This window comes from Thalassophryne amazonica, chromosome 6 (assembly GCF_902500255.1).
Source record: "Thalassophryne amazonica chromosome 6, fThaAma1.1, whole genome shotgun sequence".
In the NCBI taxonomy this organism is placed as follows: domain Eukaryota; kingdom Metazoa; phylum Chordata; class Actinopteri; order Batrachoidiformes; family Batrachoididae; genus Thalassophryne; species Thalassophryne amazonica.
Window position 1 is genome coordinate 94,201,256 of NC_047108.1, and position 23,214 is coordinate 94,224,469.

Below are 23,214 nucleotides of genomic sequence, written 5' to 3' on the forward strand. Positions count from 1 at the left end.
TGGTATTGATATGATTTTATTAAACCTCCAATGGAGACATAAACACATAATAAAAGCATTACAAAACAACATGATAACAAAATAGATGATCTGAACTAGAATGGAGACAAAAGATTATTGACCATTGATATATCGTGACTAGTAAACAAAAATAATATACTACTCTTGTAAATTATATAATATACAAGAGTAGGTTTTAAAACCTAAATATTAATACAGGAGATTGTAGTATGGGTATTTTAGTATGTAGACTAGTAGTAAAATTAAATATAGTTAGTAGGTTAAGCTATAAATCTGGTATTTAATTATAGAAACAGAAGCTATGATGTAATGTGTATTGGTATCTATCTAAAGTAACTCTGTTAGCATACTATAGGAAAATAAAAAGCATAATCTATATGCTATCAAATGGAAACCTAAGAATTTAGGTACTATATGTTTATCCTTTAAAGAACACAAAGTGATGAATAATTAAAAATCTCCACCATGTAAAATGTGTAAATTTATGTAAAAATACGCAAATATGCAAACATGTCAAAGTAATCTGAGCAACTCCGAATATGACGAAAAAAGTGAACGTGTCCTTTAAATCTGAGCAAATACCAAGTTACCCACATTTTCTTACTGCACGTGAAGGCAGCGCGGGTTCTCCTTGACGTCACGGTGCTGGGCGGTTCATGAATGGGCTTTTTGAAGTGGGATAGCCCGTCATCTGACTTTTAGCAGGCAGGAAAAGTGGGCGTTGTTGTGCTGCTGTGTTTTTGTTTTTCCTTGTTGTTTTTAACTGTAATACTTGCCCGCGACAGTTTTTAAGCACATGAGCAGCGGGTCGCTGTGTTTACGGAGTAAACATCCGTCAGCAGAGACGCGCAGGCCGGCTAGCTAGAGCCAGAACGGCGGCGGGAGCCTCAGGAGGGACAACCGCGACGCTCAAACATGGGTTTCCGCAAGAAGAACAAGAGCCCACCGGTGCTGAGCCACGAGTTTGTGATCCAGAATCACGCCGACATGGTGTCGTGCTTGGCTATGATTATCCTCCTCGGCCTGATGTTTGAGGTACTGTGTGGTTGAAGCTGTGCTGTTAGCTGCTGCTGCTAACTCAGGCTAGCTGACACGAGAGCAGGACACTAGTATCTTTCTTGCTCCCTTCTCATGTGTCTCACTGATTGCCAAAGAAGATGATGATGAGGCCCACCGGTGCGGTTAACAGGTCATTTTACCAGCAGACTAATGCATTGGCCCAGTAGCAGATATTTGTCAACAAGGTGGCGAACCTTGTGTGTTCTTCGTGCTCCCATATTTAATTTAAAAGCGTTTGCTGATGACTTGATGCTTTATCCTCCTGACTTACTGTCCCCACCCAAACCCAGCCATCCAGATTTCCTCATATTACATTTATGCAACCTTAAGTCATGAATACTGGATGTTTCTCTAAAAATCCTGCTTGCATAACTAATTATTTAGTTGATTTTTGTTCAGGTTCACGTCTTATTTTGCCCGGGTTCTAAGATAGTCCATCCAGGGAGCGTCTGGAAGTCTTGAGACTCGGTAAAGGAGTCCTCACTCATGACCAGACAGAACTGGTGCACTTCCAAAAGCATTCCCAGAACATATGGGAATCACAATAATCTGCAAGTCTTCCTGGAGAACGCAAAGCTACTGCATGATTCCAGAAGTGGGTGTGCAGGGTTTCGGAAGTCGAATCACTTTGGAAGTACTGTTTCAAGATGTCTTGGGCATTTCAGGAAAATGTAACCATAACCTTCAGTCATTTGAGAGAAAATGATTTTCAAGGTTGTTAGGTGAAGGTCCAAGTATTTGGGATCCTGATGCTTCCTGTCTTAGTGGTTATGAGACTTTAACAATGTCTTTGGTGCTAGGTCTCTTCGGAGAATCATTGGGTACCGCTGGAATGACTGTGTGTCAAATGAGCAGTTATGTAGGGATACTGGTGAGTAAGATCACTTGTGCAGTGAAGGAATGTTAGCTTTGACATTTTGGGCATGTGGCACTCTTTTCTGGGCATGGAACAGCACGCCCAACAACTGGAAAAGCCCAACGTGTCAGCTACGTATCACTTGACTGCAGCAGATAGATGACTGCTTTCAAGAAATGAGGATGAACTTGTTTTCTGTCTTGGTTGTTGCCATCAAGGGCCTGGACCACTTCTGTGGTGTGGTGGATGCTCCTTGACCTGAGGCTTGGTTCCGTAGTGTGCAGTGTCCGTCTGGCAGCCAGTTTCAGGAGCACATAAACTTCAAATTTGGTCCGCCTACCAATATTGCATGGAACATGTATATTTAGACATGTTGTCATTTAGTGTCTCTCAGACAGTTCTGTAGTAATAAAAGTACAGTCGGAGAAAAATCTGGCTATATTTTAGACCACCATTAAAAATGTGCTCTTTTTGTATTTCTGATATTGTAGAATTTCCCTCTGGTTCTTTGTGGTTGAAAATGTATCAGATATGACAGAGTTGAGGCTCGTTCGTAGTTTAACAATGTTAAAACATTGCACTGCTCATTTGGTTTGGTTTGCTTTCACACCAGCATTTCTAATTGAAACAAGTGACCACAGTTTCCTGTCATTGGTTATGTGCGCTGTGTTAATTTTGCACAGAACACATCAGTGGCAACTTCGACATATTGCTAAACGGAGGTGCTAACATCAACTCTATCATTAGTTTTAACTGGTTTACTCTTTCCAAGGTTTTATTTTTTTCTTTAGACATTACACCATACTACACTGGAAACTCAACACTTTATATCGTTGTTGTTGTTTGTCTTTCGGCTGCCCCCAGTTGTTAGGGGGTCACCACTGTGAATCTAGTACAGATCCACATTAAAATGTGGCAGTTTTACACCAGATGCCCTTCCTGATGCAACTCCAGTTCAACACACAGCTCCTGGTATTCCCAAGCAGTCTCCCAACCAAGTACTCAAGCGCTAGTCTACCTCACTTTTGAGATCTGACAGGATCAGATGGACACAGAGCAGCAAAACTATGCGCAGTCAACACTGATACTGAGAGCCTACACAGAAACACTAATACATCTAAATACTTTTCTGGGTTTTTGCAGACTATGTAGAGTTGTGGTTGTCTCACCAGATTTCACTTTTTCAAATCACAACTCATTCTGAAGAACATTCTGTAAAATTTGCATACGAGTCAGAAATTTGGTCTATTGTTTTGGTTTGCTCTCTCACGACAAGTAAACCTGGAATTTGACTGAGTTCCACCTGTTTAGTTGGGCGTGTTTGGTCCATGCCAGAGTTTGAAGACCCATTCACGCCTTCCCAAATACACTGAACTATCAGAATAAATGGACTATGGTCTGACATAAACTGGGTAGGTTTGAAAACACCTGCAGGTTCACTAAAAGGGGTTTATAGGTTAACAACCTCATACATTCATTGCTGCTGTTTGAGAGCCACGTGTCATGTACCCACTGTTCATCCGGCACTTCGGTTGCCAAATACGTTACCCAGATCTATTGCCACAGCACTGACAGACATGCTGATGAGCTGGTATCAGCTGCTACTGCACTCAGACCTAACCTACCTGCAATGTAACATTTGATCCTAATCTAGATCTATTCTATTGGCTCCAGAACGGAAACACTAATGTTAATGACCACCTGCACAGGTGACTATAGCTAGACGGCAGCCTTTGCAGGCTACAACCTATAGACAATTTATCAAGATTGAAAAAACTGTCTGTCAATGCCTCAGCAATTAGTCTATTAATATGCTTTTCTTCTTTGCCTTCCAGGTGACAGCAAAGTTTGCCATCATGTTTATCACAGTCCAGTACAATGTAACTCAAGTTCCTGGTGAGTTGAAATTCATAGACCCACAATAATTTTATGTTTAAAATAACATGTGCGTGCCAGCACTTTGCTCATCTTCTTATGTTGACTAACAACAGCAGATGGTTATCTGTCAGTTTAGCCATTGCTTAGGTTCGGTTGTGTTTGTCCGTTTTTGCAGATGAGAAAAATGAGGCAGTGAACCTTTACCTTTATGGCCCAAAGGATGTGGCGACTGTGTTTTTCTACCTGCTCATTGCCGTCATTCTTCATGCCTTGATACAAGAATATATATTGGATGTGAGTACAGTATGTCAGCATCTAAGATTGGTAGATGTTGGACCTGGGGGTGTTTAGGCACATACTGTAGTTTGGCTTTGATCAGTTCTTTTATTGCTATACATGAACAGGGTGGTGTGTAGGAGTGATACAGATGGTGCAAAAAAAAAAAATCAAACTATAAGTATTCAAGTATGATGTAACTTGTGTACTATCTACAGTCGTTTGTGGGCAGTTTGTCTTTTGGGAAGGAATAAATGTATTATAGGCTACAAATATTCTTTGTCTACTACAACATGACTCAAACAATGCTCTTGCAACATCTTTTGACTCTAATGGTGTTTCTCGGTAGAATCTTATAAGTGTGTCAAAAATAAAACTCCCGTTTAAAAAAAAAAAAATAAATAAAATCCCAGCATCTGTCTAAATATAGAAAGTAGAGCCCGACTGATATGGATTTTTTTTCCTGAAGGGGTGGAGGATACAGTTATTGGGGAGTAAAGAATTTCTGATATTGATGTATCTGCTGATATATATATTAAAACCAACAACAATTCCAAACATGTCATTATCAAACCCTTATGATGAAGTGCAATTGAGGGTTGATGTTTATCATAAATAACTAAACATAATCAGCAACCAACCAACCAAGGTACATCATGCTGCCTTCACTTGGATTGGCAGTCACATCACTCAGCATTTGCATAAAATAAACTTCCCGTCTATTTTGGCCCCCTTTATCTAACTGCATATTGTCCACTTATCTCGCTGTAAAATGCCCACTGTGATTGAAAATGAATGAGAGCTCGTCATTTTGCCTGCCTCTTGTAGCAGATGTGACCAAGGGGTAATGAGGATCCCAGCCACGCTTGACAGCATTGCAAACAATGCCGTCAGAACGGCCTCTGCTGGGAAAACTATGTAATGACACTATTTCCAGTGACAAAAATAAAACTAATACCAGTATATGTGTGAAAGGCTCATATCTGCCCAAAATATCAGCCAGGCTCTAGTAGAAATTAATATTATTATAGTTTCTGAAATTGTTGTAAATGTTACAACTCTGTGATTGTCAGTATTATTCATAATAATATGTACGCATGCACAATTAGATATAACATTGTTACCACTGACAGGTGAAGTGAATAACATTGATTGTCTTGTTACCATGGTACCTGTCAGTGGGTGTAACATATATTAAGCAGCAAGTCAGTTTTTGTCCACAAAGTTGATGTGCTGGAAACAGGAAAAATGGGGGCGTGTAAATATTTGACCGACTCTGACAAGGGCCAAATTGTGGTGCATAGGTGACTGAGCCAGAACATTTCCAAAACTGCACCTCTTGTGGGATGTGCCTGGTCATGGTCACTACCTACAAAAAAAGTGGTCCAAGGACAGAAAACCGGTGAATCGACAACAGAGTTATAGGCAGCCAAGGCTAGTCCGATTCATCAAATCATCAAAAGGATCTGCTGCTAACATCTTTGTTCTAGATACCACAGCACACGTTCGGGGGCGTAGTGGAGTCTGTGTCTGTTTTGGTGGCAGAAGTGGCCTTACACGATATTATGATACCAAGGTCAAGGACCTCTCAATCTTGCCAGAGATCACATACAAAGTGCCTCCACTTCTTTGAGATACAGTGCATCTTTTTGTTATGCTACAGCCTTATTCCAAAATGGATTTAAATTAATTTTTTTCTCAAAATTCTACACACAATTCCCCATAATGACCAGTATGAAAAAAGTTGCTTTTTTTTTTTTTTTAGATTTTTGCACATTTATTACAACCCCACCCCCAGGAAATCACGTCTACATACGTATTTACAGCCTTTGTCATGAAGCTCAAAATTGAGTTTAGGTTCATCCTGTTTCCACTTATCCTTGAGATGCTTCTGCAACTTAATTGGAGTCCACCTGGGGTAAATTCAGTTGATTGGACATGATTTGGAAAGACACACACCTGTCTACATATAAGGTCCCACAGTTGACAGTGCATGTCAGAGCACAAACCAAGCATGAAATCAAAGGAATTGTCTGTAGACCTCTGAGACAAGAATGTACAGAGGCACATGTGTGGAGAAGAGTACAGAAACTTTTCTGCTGCTTTGAAGGTCCCAATGAGCACAGTGGCTTCCATCATCTGTAAATGGAAGAAGTTTGGATCCACCAGGACTCTTCCTAGAGCTAGCCACCCCCCTAAACTGAGAGATCAAGAGAAGGGCCTTAGTCAGGGAGGTGACCAAGAACCCGATGGTCACTCTGTCAGAGCTCCAGCATTCCTCTGTGGAGAGAGGAGAGCTTTCCAGAAGGACAACCATCGCTGTGGCGATCCTCCAGTCAGGCCTGTATGGTAGAGTGGCCAGACAGAAGCCACTCCTTCATCAAAGGCACATGGCAGCCCACCTGGAGTTTGCCAAAAGGCACCTGAAGGACTCTCAGACCATGAGAAACAAAATTCTCTGGTCTGATGACACAAAGACTGAAGTCTTAGGGGTGAATGCCAGGCGTCATGTTTGGAGGAAACCAGGCACCATCCCTACAGTGAAGCATAGTGGTGGCAGCATCATGCTGTGGGGATGATTTTCAGCGGCAGAAACTGGGAGACTAGTCAGGGTTGAGGTTAAAGATGAATGCAGAAATGTACAGAGACATCCTGGATGAAAACCTGCTCCAGAGTGCTCTTGACCTCAGACTGGAGTGACGGTTCTTCTTTCATTAGTACAATGACCCTAAGCACACAGCCAAGATATCAAAGGAGTAGCTTCAGGAAAACTTTGTGAATGTCCTTGAGTGGCTCAGCCAGAGCCCAGACCTGAATCCGATTGAACATCGCTAGAGAGATCTGGAAATGGCTGTGCACCGACACTCCCCATCCAGTCTGATGGAGTTTGAGGTGCTGCAAAGAGTTATGGGCAAACTGCCCAAAGATAGGTGCACCAAGCTTGTGGCCTCATATTCAAGAAAACTTGAGACTGTAATTGCTGCCAAAGGTTCATTAAAGTATTGAGCAAAGAGTGTGAATACTTATGTACTTGTGATTTCTTAGTTTTTTATTTTTAATAAATTTGCAAAAAAAAAAAAAACTTTTCATGTTGTCATTATGGGATGTTGTGAGTAGAATTTTGAGGGTAAAATGAATTTACTCCATTTTGGAATAAGGCTGTAATATAAAATGTGGAAAAAGTGAAGCGCTGTGAATACTTTCTGGATGCACCGTACATAGATTGAACATGTACAAATTGTACATAAGACAATATGATTTTAATAATTAATGTAAATAACAGTAAGTGTATAAAGAATTAATTTATATATATATATATATATATATATATATATATATATATATATATATATATATATATATATATATTATCCGCGACCCGACTCCGGATAAAGCGGAAGAAAATGGATGGATGGATGGACAGTGTTCACACGGTTGAGGGTAAGATGCTTTGCACAAATCTTAGGAGTCTTAAAGGGGGAAACTGAGACATTCTCTGTCTTTCAGGACTTTATCATAAATCACCTGGTTGAGTTACTTTCAGCATTAAAGCCACAGTGTGTAGGAGTTGGTGTCATCTAGTGTTGAGGTTGCAGATTGCATTATACCATCACCGGGCACACTATTGTTTCCCTTCCTGTTTTGTCTGATTTGGTGATGGGGATTTATGCTCCCTTGTCTTTTCTTCAGAGCGATATGGATGATCCTCCATTTCATAAAAAAGAGGGTTCTGAAATGTGCTAGCCTAAACTAGCAACCAGCAGACATGTAGCTATGGAGGGTTCATGCTAACCTCATGAAAACATGGATTCATTGTTGCAGATAAATCATGCATTAATGAATAGATCGTTACAAATGCTACATTCCATTTCTGCTAATAAACACCCCTAAATCTTCCGCACTGTAGTTTTAGGATGTTTTTTTGAATTTGTCCCTAGATTACAGCTTTATATTTCATTCTTTTGTACATTTGTGCTAGAAGCATAATTTCATCCACATCAACATGTGATGCAGTGTGCTCACCCTATGTAATATTTGAATTTCAGAAAATGAACAGGAGGTTGCACCTGTCAAAAACCAAGCACAGCAAGTTTAATGAGTCCGGACAGCTTGCAGCATTTTATTTGTTCTCCTTCATCTGGGGCTGCAGCATCCTAACAGCGGTATGCAAGTCAGGAGCCACACAAACACACCCGTGCCAGCTTACAGCCACGGCCATTTAATTCACTGTGTTTTCTTCTTTGGCAGGAGGAATTTGCGACCAATCCTACTTTCCTATGGGAGGGTTACCCGCACACCCACATGGTGTAAGTAAAGATTTCTGTCATCATTCATTCATTCAAGAAAAGCCAAGCCTCTAATTACAGTTTTAAACACACAGTCTGTCCTCTGTTCAGTTTTCAGGTCAAATTCTTCTACATTTGCCAAATTGCTTATTGGCTTCATGCACTTCCTGAGCTGTACTTTCAAAAAGTACGAAAGGTAAGGCCTCTTGAGGAAGTGACACACTGGAAACATTAAAGTTTAAAACTTTGGGGTTTTGAATGTCGCCACACACAGTCCTGTACAAAATCTTTTATATACATATACACAAACACACACCATATTTACTCCATTAACTGCCCTGGGGGCCTGCAATTTTTGTGAAAGGGTTGTTTGTGGACAATTGTGTGTGTGTGTATGCATGCATGCATGCTGTACACCATACAGCCTTACGGTACGTAAGGACAGGCATTCTGCATCCAAGAGAAGCAGCAGAGACTTGAATGAATGTTGTTTTTCTGCATGCAGTAGCTGCTACACAATTACATAAAATGGCTCCTCCACGCACACTTCGCTACGCGGCAACATTCAAGCTAAAAGTTGTGAAAGAAGGAGAAGCACCATCCTGCTTGGATTGTCCTAGTCTTTCAGAAATGCGTTCATGAATGGTGTCGGAACAAGGGAAAGCTTGCAACCCTTGCCAAAACAGCAAAACGGCTGCCTGATGGGGGGAGGAAAGTGTGTTATCAGAACTTTGCTGATCAAATGGTTCCAGGAAAGGAGAACGGCAGACGTTCACGTGGCAGGGAAGGGTCTGAAATACGAGGCACTGAGGCTGCATAAGCAACATGGAAACCAGAACAGATTTGATGAGATTTCGTGGCAATGAGGTAGGACTATTTAATTTTCATTTTACTCTTTAATTGGGGGGGGGGCTTTAATGGAGTAAAAATTGTGTGTGTGTGTGTGTGTGTGTGTGTGTGTGTGTGTGTGTGTGTGTGTGTGTGTGTGTGTGTGTGTGTGTATATATATATATATGTGTATATACACACACACACACACAGTAGTGTTCAGAATAATAGTATGTGACTAAAAAGTGTTATGTGACTAAAAAGATTAATCCAGGTTTTGAGTATATTTCTTATTGTTACATGGGAAACAAGGTACCAGTAGATTCAGTAGATACTCACAAATCCAACAAGACCAAGCATTCATGATATGCACACTCTTAAGGTTATGAAATTGGGCTATTAGTAAAAAAAAAAAGTAGAAAAGGGGGTGTTCAAAACTATTATGTCCAGACTGCTTTTTTAGCAATCCTGTGAATCACTAAACTAGTATTTAGTTGTATCAAATCAATTCAAATCAAATCAGTTTTATTTGTATAGTGCCAAATCACAACAAACAGTTGCCCCAAGGCACTTTATATTGTAAGGCAAAAGCCATACAATAATTACAGAAAAACCCCAACGGTCAAAACGACCCCCTATGAGCAAGCACTTCGTTCCAATGCTCCTCATCGCGCTCCTACAGGTGTTGCACCTGCTGCTGCGTCTGATGTTTGGGAAAACAAGCGACACGAGAGCCATGTGAAACCATACATCTGGATCTCTCCGTCTCCTCCTCCTCTCTGCGCCTACACGCAATAGCGCGCAACATTATTCTTGACCGTATGTAATGGTTCCTGATAATGCTCCACCAACATGTTCCTTTAATCGCAACGTGTGGTAACAGGTTGCAGCAGTTCCTGAGGACACCTGATGCCTCTGCCTCAAATCATCACATTCGTGATCAGCAGCCAAGAATGTATACTTTGTGGCATTCGTGACGTTCCGTCATTATGTGTAAAGGCAGCATCAGAGAAGCTCTTGTGGGCGCCGCAATCTTTGTGTCACGTGACCGAGATACATGCCAGTGAGTGGTGAGCTGTTCACTATGTGGTTTTGCACACAAACTGGGATGACGCTTACGAGGTCCTGCATACAAACCGCATCTTGACTTGCATTTACCATAGGATTTATGGGGTGTTGGAGCAGAATTGATTTTGTTATGGGATATGAGCCTCGGTAAGCTTTCACTTGCAATGGTTATGTCATTTTCCACGGGCGTGGCGTTTACGGGGTTTTTTGCGCCTGAACTCTTCTCATATATATATATATATATATATATATATATATTATATAGCTGAGTGGATCCTTGTCATTTGATTGGTGCTTTGTATGTCACATGACATGGATTAATTCATCCCATTTGTATTGCATTTAGAGTGCGGCTTGGTTACATTTAGAGTGCAAATTTGGTTCCATTGCACTCTACACACTCACCCACGCACACGTGATCACGCGTACATGCTCGTGCGCACACGCACGCACACAAAACAAATCCACTGTGCTGCCTGGAGGCTGGAGGAAGAGAGAAGAAAAGCTGGACTCATTTCTGATGTGATTTTTTCCTCGCTGCACTGAGGACATACACAGTCTTTCTTTGGTAGCACGCACAAGCACCGACCAGGCTGGTGTGTGTGTGCACGCACGGGGGACAACGATTCTCCCCAGACATAATTTTATTGAGCTAACTGATGCTGCTAATTCTTGTAAGATACACATACAGCAAATCCACTGTGCTGTCTGGAGACTGTGAGCAGGAAGAAAGAAAGACGAGCTCGACTCATTTCTGACGTCCTTTATTTATTTAAAAAAAAAATTTTTTTTTTTTTTTTAATCACTGCACTGAGGACATATACAGTCGAATGAGCTGGTTGCGTGTGCGCGCATGGGGGACAACGACACGATGATTTGATTGAGCTAAAGGACGCTGCTACACACACACACACAAAATCCACTCTGCTGTAAGCTGTCTGGATCCATGAAGACCTGTTCACATGAAACACTGATGTGATTTTTGGCTGGACTGAGGAACTACACAAACTTTTTTTTTTTTTTTTTTTTTTTTAATGGAAGTCTGAAGTCAGTGCACAGCATCACTGGACTACATGTTACAGTGGAACACCAAAATGTAAGTCCCTTTTCTGTTGTTTATAAATTAATAAAATATCAAATGACAAGGACCTGTTTTAGCCTATATAAAACAAATAATGAATGTTTTTACATTCTTTCAATGGAACAAATATTTATTTCGGTGGAACATTCGGTGAAAGCTGGAACATACCATTCAACTCTGCTTCGCCTCATTGAATGGTATGTTCCAGTTTTCACCTCCATGAAATATTTGTACTATATATATATATATATATATATATATATATTAGTTTTGGAGAAATTAGGGACATTGGGTAACAGCAGTGGACAATAGATGTTGATAATTAAATTATGCACCGCCATTCCAGCAGGGGGCGGTAAGCCAAACAGCCTCTGTGTGCGTCTGTGGCCGTGTGTAACTTTGATCACGGAGAAACTGGGGAGAGCTGACATTTGACGTTTAGTATGCTTATGTATTTAGGGTCAATCTAAAGTCTGTCGACCCCCACGGGCAACACACTAGTGTGTGTGTGTGTGTCTATATATATACATATATACTCAACAAAAATATAAACGCAACACTTTTGGTTTTGCTCCCATTTTGTATGAGATGAACTCAAAGATCTAAAACTTTTTCCACATACACAATATCACCATTTCCCTCAAATATTGTTCACAAACCAGTCTAAATCTGTGATAGTGAGCACTTCTCCTTTGCTGAGATAATCCATCCCACCTCACAGGTGTGCCATATCAAGATGCTGATTAGACACCATGATTAGTGCACAGGTGTGCCTTAGACTGCCCACAATAAAAGGCCACTCTGAAAGGTGCAGTTTTATCACACAGCACAATGCCACAGATGTCGCAAGATTTGAGGGAGCGTGCAACTGGCATGCTGACAGCAGGAATGTCAACCAGAGCTGTTGCTCGTGTATTGAATGTTCAATTCTCTACCATAAGCCGTCTCCAAAGGCGTTTCAGAGAATTTGGCAGTACATCCAACCAGCCTCACAACTGCAGACCACGTGTAACCACACCAGCCCAGGACCTCCACATCCAGCATGTTCACCTCCAAGATCGTCTGAGACCAGCCACTCGGACAGCTGCTGAAACAATCGGTTTGCATAACCAAAGAATTTCTGCACAAACTGTCAGAAACCGTCTCAGGGAAGCTCATCTGCATGCTCGTCGTCCTCATCGGGGTCTCGACCTGACTCGAGTTCGTCGTTGTAACCGACTTGAGTGGGCAAATGCTCACATTCGCTGGCATTTGGCACGTTGGAGAGGTGTTCTCTTCACGGATGAATCCCGGTTCACACTGTCCAGGGCAGATGGCAGACTGCGTGTGTGGCGTCGTGTGGGTGAGCGGTTTTCTGATGTCAATGTTGTGGATCGAGTGGCCCATGGTGGCGGTGGGGTTATGGTATGGGCAGGCGTCTGTTATGGATGAGGTACACAGGTGCATTTTATTGATGGCATTTTGAATGCACAGAGATACCGTGACGAGATCCTGAGGCCCATTGTTGTGCCATACATCCAAGAACATCACCTCATGTTGCAGCAGGATAATGCACGGCCCCATGTTGCAAGGATCTGTACACAATTCTTGGAAGCTGAAAATGTCCCAGTTCTTGCATGGCCGGCATACTCACCGGACATGTCACCCATTGAGCATGTTTGGGATGCTCTGGACCGGCGTATACGACAGCGTGTACCAGGTCCTGCCAATATCCAGCAACTTCGAACAGCCATTGAAGAGGAGTGGACCAACATTCCACAGGCCACAATTGACAACCTGATCAACTCTATGCGAAGGAGATGTGTTGCACTGCATGAGGCAAATGGTGGTCACACCAGATACTGACTGGTATCGCCCCCTCATAAAACAAAACTGCACCTTTCAGAGTGGCCTTTTATTGTGGGCAGTCTAAGGCACACCTGTGTACTAATCATGGTGTCTAATCAGCATCTTGATATGGCACACCTGTGAGGTGGGATGGATTATCTCAGCAAAGGAGAAGTGCTCACTATCACAGATTTAGACTGGTTTGTGAACAATATTTGAGGGAAATGGTGATATTGTGTATGTGGAAAAAGTTTTAGATCTTTGAGTTCATCTCATACAAAATGGGAGCAAAACCAAAAGTGTTGCGTTTATATTTTTGTTGTGTGTGTATATATATATATATATATATATATATATATATATATATATATATATATATATATATATATATATATATATAATTTGTATTTATGTCATTAAAATAATAGGGATGTCACACTGTTCCAAAGCCTTTCAAGCAGACTGGACTGTTTGTGGTAGCTGAAGTTGCTGTCAGAGAACTTTCCTCTGTTTCTAACTGTCCTTCTGCATGTGTTGTGTTTTTGTAGGAGGACATTCCTCGCCAGCTGTATTACATTTGCCTTTATGTGGCTCACATCACTGGTGCCTACGTGTTAAAGTGAGTGCAGTTCTTCTTACCCCCCCTCCTTTGAATGTACCATCTGAGGATGAAATGGGTATGCAGAAGAAGAAACATCTGTGTGTGTGTGTGTGTGTGTGTGTGTACTGATGGCAGTACAGCATATTTGTAGCATTGTCACTGGCTTTATTTACCTTGTAGAGCCAGAAACTAAATTCTTAATTTCTACCAAACATTTTTGATTGGTTTGAGCACTGGACTATTTGCTGGCCATCTCACTGAGTTGATGCCATTATTAAAGAAAAGCTTTGACACTCTTTGCTCTGTGGCGAGATGAACTGTCATTCAAACACATAAATTCCTTATAACCAAAACACGTTTCTGCTGACAGAATGTGAAAGGTGTCCAAAGTGTCCACCTTTGACTGCTGAGGTAATGATTGCCATCTGTGCCGGTCCTTCACCTGAAATGCAACCACGTATCGTCTTGAATAAGCATGGAAATTTACTTGTTTACTTCAGTCAGTCATATTGATATATTCCATTAGAACAGCACCAGACAAATGTTCCAGCATCATCTCAAAGGCAAATGCAGACATGAGATTCATCACCAAATATCTGTTTCTTTGAGTTGTACACATTCTGTGATTACTGCGCTTTCACCCACGGTCACCTCGCTTTCTTTTGTTTAGGTGTTCGTGCTAGTTTTTGTTTGTTCTTGCTGTATGCAAATCCCATTATGTTTAGCCACAAATATTGATCCCTCTCTCCCCACATTTTATTTTTATTGGTTTTGTTGGTATTTTATTTCACAAGGTATATCGTTTTGAATGATCTATCCTGACTGTGTTTGTCTACCCATTGATTTTCCTTTTAAAACCTCCCAATCTTGTTCATAGATACACCAGGAACAACAGATGTCTTTTGCCCACACTCTGTTGGATTTCTTTCCTGGGGGAGTTTTATGCTTGGAGTAGGTCTGTGGTGTAGAGGATTCAGCACTTTATCTGACCTGGAGTTTTATAATCCTTTCCATTATTTCAGTGGACATTTAATTTCAGTTAGCCAAATCCAACAGCCCATTACGGTCTGTAAGTGCTCAGTTTTAACTGCAGACTAATTTATATTTTGAGATATTTGTTTTTAGAAATGTAAACCACAAGGTGATTTTATCTTCTCCCCCACACGCACCACTTAATATAAACAATGTCATTACTTCACAATCATATTTTGTTAGGTTTGTTCAGTGATTGGACAAAATAAGTTTTGTGTCATTATCGGATTTATTTGCGAAAGTAAGAAACTTGTGTAAACTTCCTCTACCTGTGGTGAAGATGTTCTCATATAGGAAGAATTCGAAATGTAGAATTCTTGAAATGTGCCTCTTTCTCGCAGTTTCTCGCTGATTCAAAAAAATGAGGAACTCAGATCCGACTGCCCACATCAACAACAACAAGAGCAGTCTAAAATTCTGTGTACATCAGGTTATTGATAATTAGTTGATACTGAATGCAGCTCCATGATACGGGAAGTAATAGACATGCTCACAACGGTACTGTGCAGTCTAAGTGCTAATGTCTGTGGTTATAACAAGACATTACTACAACGCTAAAATGTATCTGTTAATGTCTGAAAACTATCGTCTACTGAAATGCATGGAACACCTTTTGTGGGATTATGGCTTTACAGTATATTTCCAGAGGAGATTTAAGGAGCTCAGCGAATGCGGAGGATATGAATACACTGTCCTGCACACAAAGCGACTGCTGCCCGCTTTAGGCAATGAAATCACTCTGCTCCAAAACAGAAAACAATCTGCATTGTATTTTAATTTTAATCTGACATCAAAAAGACTGCACTGTCAAATCCACATTCAAGCAGAAATGAAAAACCAAAGCAGTCTGTAAAATTAAAGTAAAAGGCATATTATCCCCCCTCCAACCCCAATCTGCACAGATTACATTTGACTAATCCCTTTTGTAGCTCTTTATTTATTACGTCACAGTCTTTTTTTAAAAAACATGTTCAAAATTTTCCTGATTGTTGACTGTGTACTACAATGCCACTATTATTCCGGATTACATACATTTTTATGCACTGACTGGGTGTCCCTTTTTTGTTGTGTAAGCCAAAAACATACACAGTCGGTTGTCAGATATCATTAATGGGAGAGTGGGTTTACATGCAGAGTTTGACGTCATCATGTCTGATATCGTGGTACATGCATTGGGAATGCAGAACTGTCAGAAAAAATATGACTGCATTGATATGAGAAATTTATGATTTCTCAGGCATACAATTTCAATGGATTGAAAGATTTGGAACCAGTTCTCTAGTTCCTTACCTAATCCAAATTATTATTATTTTTTTTAACACCACAGTTGCAGCAAGGGAACATTGGGTTAATGTCAGGACTATCCAATTTGGGGTTCGCAGGCCATATATTTGGCCCATCCTCACTTTGTTTTGGCCTGCTATGGTAATAGACAGTGTGCACATTTAATACATTATGAATAAACAGATTAAATAGTAGTGGTTTTATTATTTAGAAATTATAGACTTTGAATGTTAATTCCCCATACAATACAATGCAGTAATTGTATATGTCACTCACAAAACATCAGCATTTATTTCAGACCCAGGGTCTGATCCGTGTGGCACAGTTTTCAAAAATTTGGGCAACTGTGGCTTAAGATGAATGGAAAAAAAAAAATGAAACTATGAGCCAATTAGTCTGAGCAAGCCATTGTGCCAACTTTGTAGTGCTGATTTAGTGCACTTTTTAACATAACCTGAGAGTGTATTTTATTTGTCTTTTCATCATATAGTTTTATGTTTTATTTATTTTGGATATTTCAATGTTCTTTTACATTCGCATTCTAGTGTCTGAATATTCTGAAAGGGTGTACTTGCATTATCTGTGGCACAAAGTAGTCTTACAATGACAGTAATATTATTTATTTGCAATTATTTCTGGAACAATTCATCACCCAGCAAAAATCGTGTCTGGTCTAGAGGGACGTGATATGTTGTGTCCTCACATTTTATTTATTATGTAGTTAATGATTACTGTTAGATGTCCTGCTGTCTCCCTGAGTTGTTTTCTTTTTAACTGTTCGCTCTGTTGTCCCTCTTTGTGTCCTCTGTTCAGCCTCCATCGCCTGGGGTTGGTGTTGCTGGTCCCTCACTACCTGGTGGAGCTCCTGTTCCACGCGTCGCGCCTCTTTTACTTCAGTGATGAGAATAAACAGAAAGGGTATCTGCAAACACGTCATTTATGTATTTATATCACTTTATACAAACAGAATGATGTTGTCGTGGTCTGGATATGTTTGTGAACCTGTGAGCTTTCACACACTTTTATTTTTTGCAAGCTCAAGTAAAAAAAAAAAAAAAGTGAATTCAGGCTTCATCATATATATAAAAATGCTTTTCAAAGTTGCAGTAAAAATAAGTATCTACAACATGATCTCAATTACATAAAAATAAAAAGTTAAAATAATAGATTGCATAAGTGTGAACTTTATGGTGGAGTGGAACAGAGAAGAGCTTTATTAAAAGAAGGCCAAATCTAGACTTGAGTCTCCCATTGTCTTCTAGCAAGCTATTTAAGAAAATTCTTCTCTGTGTTATTCGAACATGAAGCTGTATGAATAGTGATACAACAGACAAAAGTTGTATTATGTGATGCCTCTCACAGCGTTAGAAATTCTTTCAAAATTGTTACGGGTGCCTTGGTGGCTTCCCTCACACCATTCATGCTCACTCAGATTTACCTTTGAGTACTGTACTGTTATTGATGTTAATGAAGTCCAAGACATATTTTGTGTGTTGGAAATGTTTATGTATCCATCCCTCGAGTTGTCTAAAGAAAACTGGCTGAGAAAATAAATGTTTGTCCTATTATAGCATTTGCGTACCCGTGCAATTCATTATGTTATAATAATGCTGTGATAATTTTCACAGCATAATTTTAGTATTTTTTTATTTTATTTTGTTTAAATATAATAACAAAGCCTGCATAAATTTGTATTAATTTAACATCACAAAAATGTGTAAAAGACCAAGGGTTCAGATACGTACTAGCACCACTGTATTTGACTTATTTAGGAACCTGTTGACTGTAAAGTGTACTGAGTTATGTGACATATTGTTTTTTTCTTCTTATTAAATATAGTTTTACTTTGTGGGCACTGCTTTTTGTCATTGCTCGCCTCCTTACTCTTACACTGTCGGTGCTGACATTTGGATTTGGGCTGCCCCGGACAGAAAAACAGGGATTGTCACTCGCGGAAGGGAACTTCAATGTGCTGACCATAAGGTAAGAGTAGGTCTTAATGTTCTACTTCCTTCATTTCAATATTAATTCACTTCTAATTATGTGGGTTAAAAAATAAATGTGTCTTCTTCACCCCTCAGAATGACTTGCCTGGCAGCTATTTGCCTCACACAAGCATGGATGATGTGGAAATTTATTAACTTCCAGTTGAAAAAGTGGAGGGAGCACAGCCAGAACCAGGCCTCAAAGAAGAAGACAGTCAGTCCGAAGAACAAACCTCACAAGAGAGAGCCAGTGAGAGGTAAGTGCGGACACCCTTTTGGGTTTTGGCAAAATATCATTCTTGTGATATTGTGCACTTCCTCATGCAAAGCTGAAATCTGCACTCATAGATGATTTTGTTTTCTTGTTTTGTCAGGAGGTGCTGCCAATGGGGTGGTGAAGTCTGATGATAAAGTGTCACCTCGGGCAAGAAAAGTCAAGTCTCCATGAAGACAGTGGAATTGCAAATACTAAGTGAGGAAGTTCTGACAGTGTGACATAGTGTTGTTACACAACCTGAGAATTTTGGCTCCTGCTATCCAAAACAAATGTGTAAGCGCATGAAGAAACCTTGTTTAACTGTCACTTTGGGAGTCAAAATCCTTTTCGAAAAACAACAAAATCGGTGTTACTGTTGGAAATGTGTATTATTGATTTGGTTTCTGTGCAGATGGGGCATTGGCAGGGCAGTGGAGGTTTTTGATGCTTTAACGAGGATATATTTAGCTCTTCAAAGTGTCCTTTTCTGTAAAACTATGATGACTCCTCGGGTATTTTCAGCCGAGTTCCTCTTGGGTAATTTGACTCCATCATTATACCTTAAAAAGAAAAGATGGCATCGTTACACTAATGATGTGTTTTGACTTCAGGGCAACTTAATGTAAAGTGTTATTGTACAAATGATGTAAACAGGCTTTTTTTCTTAACTTATTCAGCAAAACAGGCCACTGGCTTGTCCCAAAATAAGCTTTTCTTGCTCTGCGAGAAGACAGTATTGTCAGGAAGAACAGCCTAAATTTATTGCTCCAGGAAAATAGCTATGCTGTTTTTTTTTTTTCCTATTTTGTGTAGCCAAAAGTAGAAATCTAAAAAGCCGTTGATCATTCTCTGTTGTTCTTTGGCAACTATGCCATTAAAATCTAGTGTTACAGGATTGAGGCACTTTTTGTATTTGTGATTGCTCTCTGTCATTTCCCCCGTAGTCAGTGTCAGCCTTGGGGGGCTCGTCCGGGTTAACAGGAAGCTGTACTTTAACCTGGGATGCATACAGTTAAATTTTTGTAAAGGCATGTTTGGAAACTTGATCAAGAAACTGTATGAGGCTGTGCACCAGTCGTTCTTATGGTATTGTATGGTATTGCATGACAGTTTAACAGTTCGCTCTTACCTATACTATTGGGTTTGCATCTCTGTCACGTACGAACACAAAAGCATTCAGTGGCCTTTTTATAACTGCTGCAAGAGGTTTGTGTTATTTATTTTTGTCATACTACAGAGAACTATGATTTTATAAGCTTTGGAACGCTATAAGCAGCCAACACACTGGTACATTGCAACTGCATTCAGTTAATCCAAACAGTAGTCTTTCTTCAAGTGTCCTTATAATGTCAGCAGTCCGTCTCACACATTCTGCTTGGGATGGTTTTAAATCTTGTGCACTGGGAACAAGCTGTTCAACACTTATAGTACGGAGTTGCATCCCATGGTGAAGTGGGATGTGTTTGTGTGTATGTCTGTGTAGTGTAGTTTTGCTTACTGTGTTTGTTTATGAATTATCTGAACCAGGATGATGAATTTTCTTGCTTGTCTTGTGAAAATGTTATAGACTGTGTGCAGAGCATGAAATGTGACAATCTGTTTATTGACTGCCCTGTTGTAGGTTGCGTTTTGAAAATCAATTTTTTTTTTTTTTTTTTTTTTTTTTCCTTTAATTCACTTTGGTTTAGCCAGTCTCACGTCCCAAAACATGGTTCTTTGTGCAAAAACACTGAGTTGTGGATATGTGTAGACTGTATAGATTATCGGTTACTATTTGTTAGTTGTCTCTGCCCCTCTTATGCTCAATCCTGTGTGCTAATTTTTTTGTTTGTTTGTTTTGTCCTCCCAGCTTCACCTTTTCAATGATCCTGACGCTGCTAGGGAGCGTATGTGTTCAACTGTTGGTCATTCTCCTCCCGTTCACAGATCAACCACAAACCACTGTGCATGTTAAACTCTACAATGAAATGACTGTCTGCAGACAGTTGGTGTATTTGTTTAGAGCAGGGAGGAGATGAAGAGGACATTCTTTATGCTGTCTGTTAATGTGTAGCAGTGTCATAGGAGAGGAGGAGGTGCAGACGTCCTACGTACCAGCCTGTTATTAAGCTCTCTCAAACAGAACTGATTTCAACCCTACACTGTACTAAAATGTCAGATTTTTAAGATATTTTTATAGAGAAACTGTTAAATTCAGTTGTTTTGCATTCACATTTGAACCTTTCTTTTAACTGCTTAAATGAATAAAGCTCAAACTGTTAGCATGCGTAATGCGTATACTAGTGATCCAATTCCGATTCAGTGTTTTTTTTTTTTTGTTGTTTTATGTAAATCTGCCTTGACCAGTGTCTGTGGTTACAAGACAGACTTTAAAAAATACAAAACCACAATCTTTCTGCAGTCACGTCTGACTAGTTTGTTGGCAAGCTCCTCGGTGTGACTTTGGTGAAATGATACTAGGGCTCCCCCCGTGTCAATGTGCAGGCAGCCGGGGGCCTTAAAACCATGAGAATGGTTTATTGAAGCTTTGGGTAATGTGCCAGATGTAACGTTAACCTCAGAGACAACGGTATGATTTGAATTTGTAGCCTGCAGTTTGTAGCTTCATTATTAATTGTTGTATCACATGCATAAAAACAAATTAAAAAATAACTATGATATATCAGCAGTCCTATAAAAATCATCATCGGCACCAGTGATCAGTCAACTGCAAGGGTAACTGAAAATGAATCAGAATTGATAGTTACAACCTCCAATACTTTTTTGGTAACACCCTCATCCTTTTTGGCAGTAAACCATGTTCCTGATATATTATTTTCAGGTAAATCTTGTACTTGCATCAAAATGTTCAGTCAGTAAATCGCAATAAAAAGTTGAGATTATTCTCTCGTTCTTAAAAATAAATTTTAAGCTAAGAGCTATGAGGACAGCACACAAAAAATACTACAATATAATCATTCATTAATTATAATCAAGGTTAAAATTTTAAATTTATTGTGATATTGATTTGGAGCTGTGTCACCCATCCCAACACTGGAGCATGAACATAAATAATATACTTGCCCTAATTAAGTTCAGCGCAAAGTGAACCCATCTGTGTAACAGAGTTGGGTTCACAGTGTGCTATAAGTCTACTGATGCCTTCACGTTTAATGACAGTAAAATGCATTATCATAGCACTAGTCATTCACAGACCTGGGCTCAGTTTCATGAAGTGGTCTCATCTTGTTTAGTCGACTAAACTCACTTAGACGACTAATCTTTTGATGTTAGTCGTTGCACAAAGCTCTTAGTCGGCTAAGGTTTGGCGTTGGCTAATCTTGTTGACAAAGCTTCAGTGTCGTACCTCAAAAATGGTGGCTATCATGTACCACCAATTGATGGAGCAGGAAGGAAGGAGAGCCTTGCGGCGGGAACGGGTGTTCCGGGACTGGAATAGACCTTTGGAGATGTTTATGCTGCGTTTACACATAACAACGACAAGTCACGAATGCCACAAAGTACACATTCTTGGCCGCTGATCACGAATGTGATGATTCGGGCAGAGGCGTCAGGTGTCCTCAGGAACTGCTGCAACCTGTTACCACACGTTACGATTAATGGCACGTGTTGCTGGAGAATTATCAGGAACCATCACGCACGGTCAAGAATAATGTTCCGCGTTGTTGCGCGCTATGGAGCGCTATTGCACGTAACAGCGCATCGCTAAGTTCTGTCACGTTGTGAACAAGATGAACTGTCTCCACACACACACCCATATTCATCCAACCGAATTCAGATCGCTCCAGTTTTTCAGAAGAACTTTGTGACTGCATGTGTAGTTGGGCTCTGTGCCATGGAGTGGCGCAGAGAGGAGGAGGAGGAGGAGGAGACGGACAGAGCCATACGTGTGGCTTCATGTGGCTCTCGTCTCACGCGTTTTCCCAAATATCAGGCACATGCAGCAGGTGGAACACCTGCAGGAGCGCGCTGAAGAGCACTGAAATGAGACTTTTAGCTGACTTGGTGTCAGCAATCAAACTGAATGCAGTGCAGCAGGGTTTAATTGTGCGCGCACTTCTTCCTCCGCCGGACTGGAGGAGGTGCAGAGATGTCTGGCTGCTCGTGAGTCTCCTCTCGCTCCTCTGGTTCCTCTGGTTGCTCAGACTCGTTCTCCCACTCATCGGTTACAACAACAGGTGGAACACCTGCAGGAGCGTCCTGAGGAGCTTCAGCAGGAACTGTGGACCGACACTTGGCTGACTTCGCGTCACTGTTCTTCATCGGCATACTGCATCAAACTGAATGCTGTGGAGCCGAGTTTAATTATGCGCACGTGACAGAAAACTGATTCGTCGTGGCGTGCAGTGAAATGTGACGCCGCATTACAAGTCGTGTCAAAACTTGACAGTTTCCGTGTCACTTTGTAATAATGCGCATGCCGAGGCCAGGAGTGCTTTTCCTCCGGTGCAGCGGACTTCAATATGTTTGTAGCAGACGACCAACCCGGAAGTAAACAAAACTCTCACGCATTGGAGGTGTTTCTTAGCAACGGCTCTCGCGAAGCTGATTATGCCCATGAAAATTGACAACTAACGTTAGACGGCTAATCTACAAGTTTAGCTGTTGATGTGAAACAGAGATTAGATGGCTAATGTTGGGTGACCAAGCGTATTCGACTAAGTAAGTTTAGTAGACTAAAAAAAAAAATTTGACTGCATTATGAAACCGGGCCCCTTTTTAAAATATACAGTACAACCAGAAGAGTAAATGCTGACAATTAACTTGTTTCAGTCTACAAAAAGATGATACTTCCCCAAACTCCGTTCTGCAAAGTTAAGGCGTCTGCATGTTTTTGTCACTTAAATCCACAGACTGTCAGCCTCTGAGGCATGAG

At 40.5% G+C, this 23,214-nt stretch overlaps 1 protein-coding gene across 2 annotated transcripts; it reads left to right on the forward strand.

The window, feature by feature from the left end:
- The first annotated feature begins 656 nt into the window (after positions 1-656).
- zgc:113278 (uncharacterized protein LOC541528 homolog) lies at positions 657-21,238 on the forward strand. 2 transcript variants are annotated; one of them, XM_034172813.1, is made up of 12 exons: positions 657-1,056; positions 3,772-3,832; positions 3,990-4,108; positions 8,137-8,253; positions 8,339-8,397; positions 8,488-8,572; positions 13,729-13,799; positions 16,911-17,015; positions 17,937-18,080; positions 18,179-18,339; positions 18,457-18,554; positions 20,188-21,238. In XM_034172813.1, the coding sequence occupies exons 1-11, from the start codon at positions 937-939 to the stop codon at positions 18,528-18,530; spliced, it is 1,116 nt and encodes a 371-aa protein (XP_034028704.1). In that variant the 5' UTR covers positions 657-936; the 3' UTR covers positions 18,531-18,554; positions 20,188-21,238. The 2 variants fall into 2 exon arrangements, with proteins under 2 accessions (XP_034028704.1, XP_034028703.1); XM_034172812.1 differs by lacking the exon at positions 20,188-21,238 and having other exon boundaries at positions 658-1,056; positions 18,457-18,907.
- Positions 21,239-23,214: the final 1,976 nt, after the last annotated feature.

What these genes read in the sequence shown, in the direction of transcription:
- zgc:113278 (XM_034172813.1), top strand. Translation starts at nt 937, where the DNA reads ATGGGTTTCCGCAAGAAGAACAAGAGCCCACCGGTGCTGAGCCACGAG. An exon ending in TCCTCGGCCTGATGTTTGAG is followed by an intron (nt 1,057 to 3,771) that starts GTACTGTGTGGT and finishes TTTGCCTTCCAG; the next exon opens with GTGACAGCAAAGTTTGCCAT. An exon ending in GCTGCAGCATCCTAACAGCG is followed by an intron (nt 8,254 to 8,338) that starts GTATGCAAGTCA and finishes CTTCTTTGGCAG; the next exon opens with GAGGAATTTGCGACCAATCC.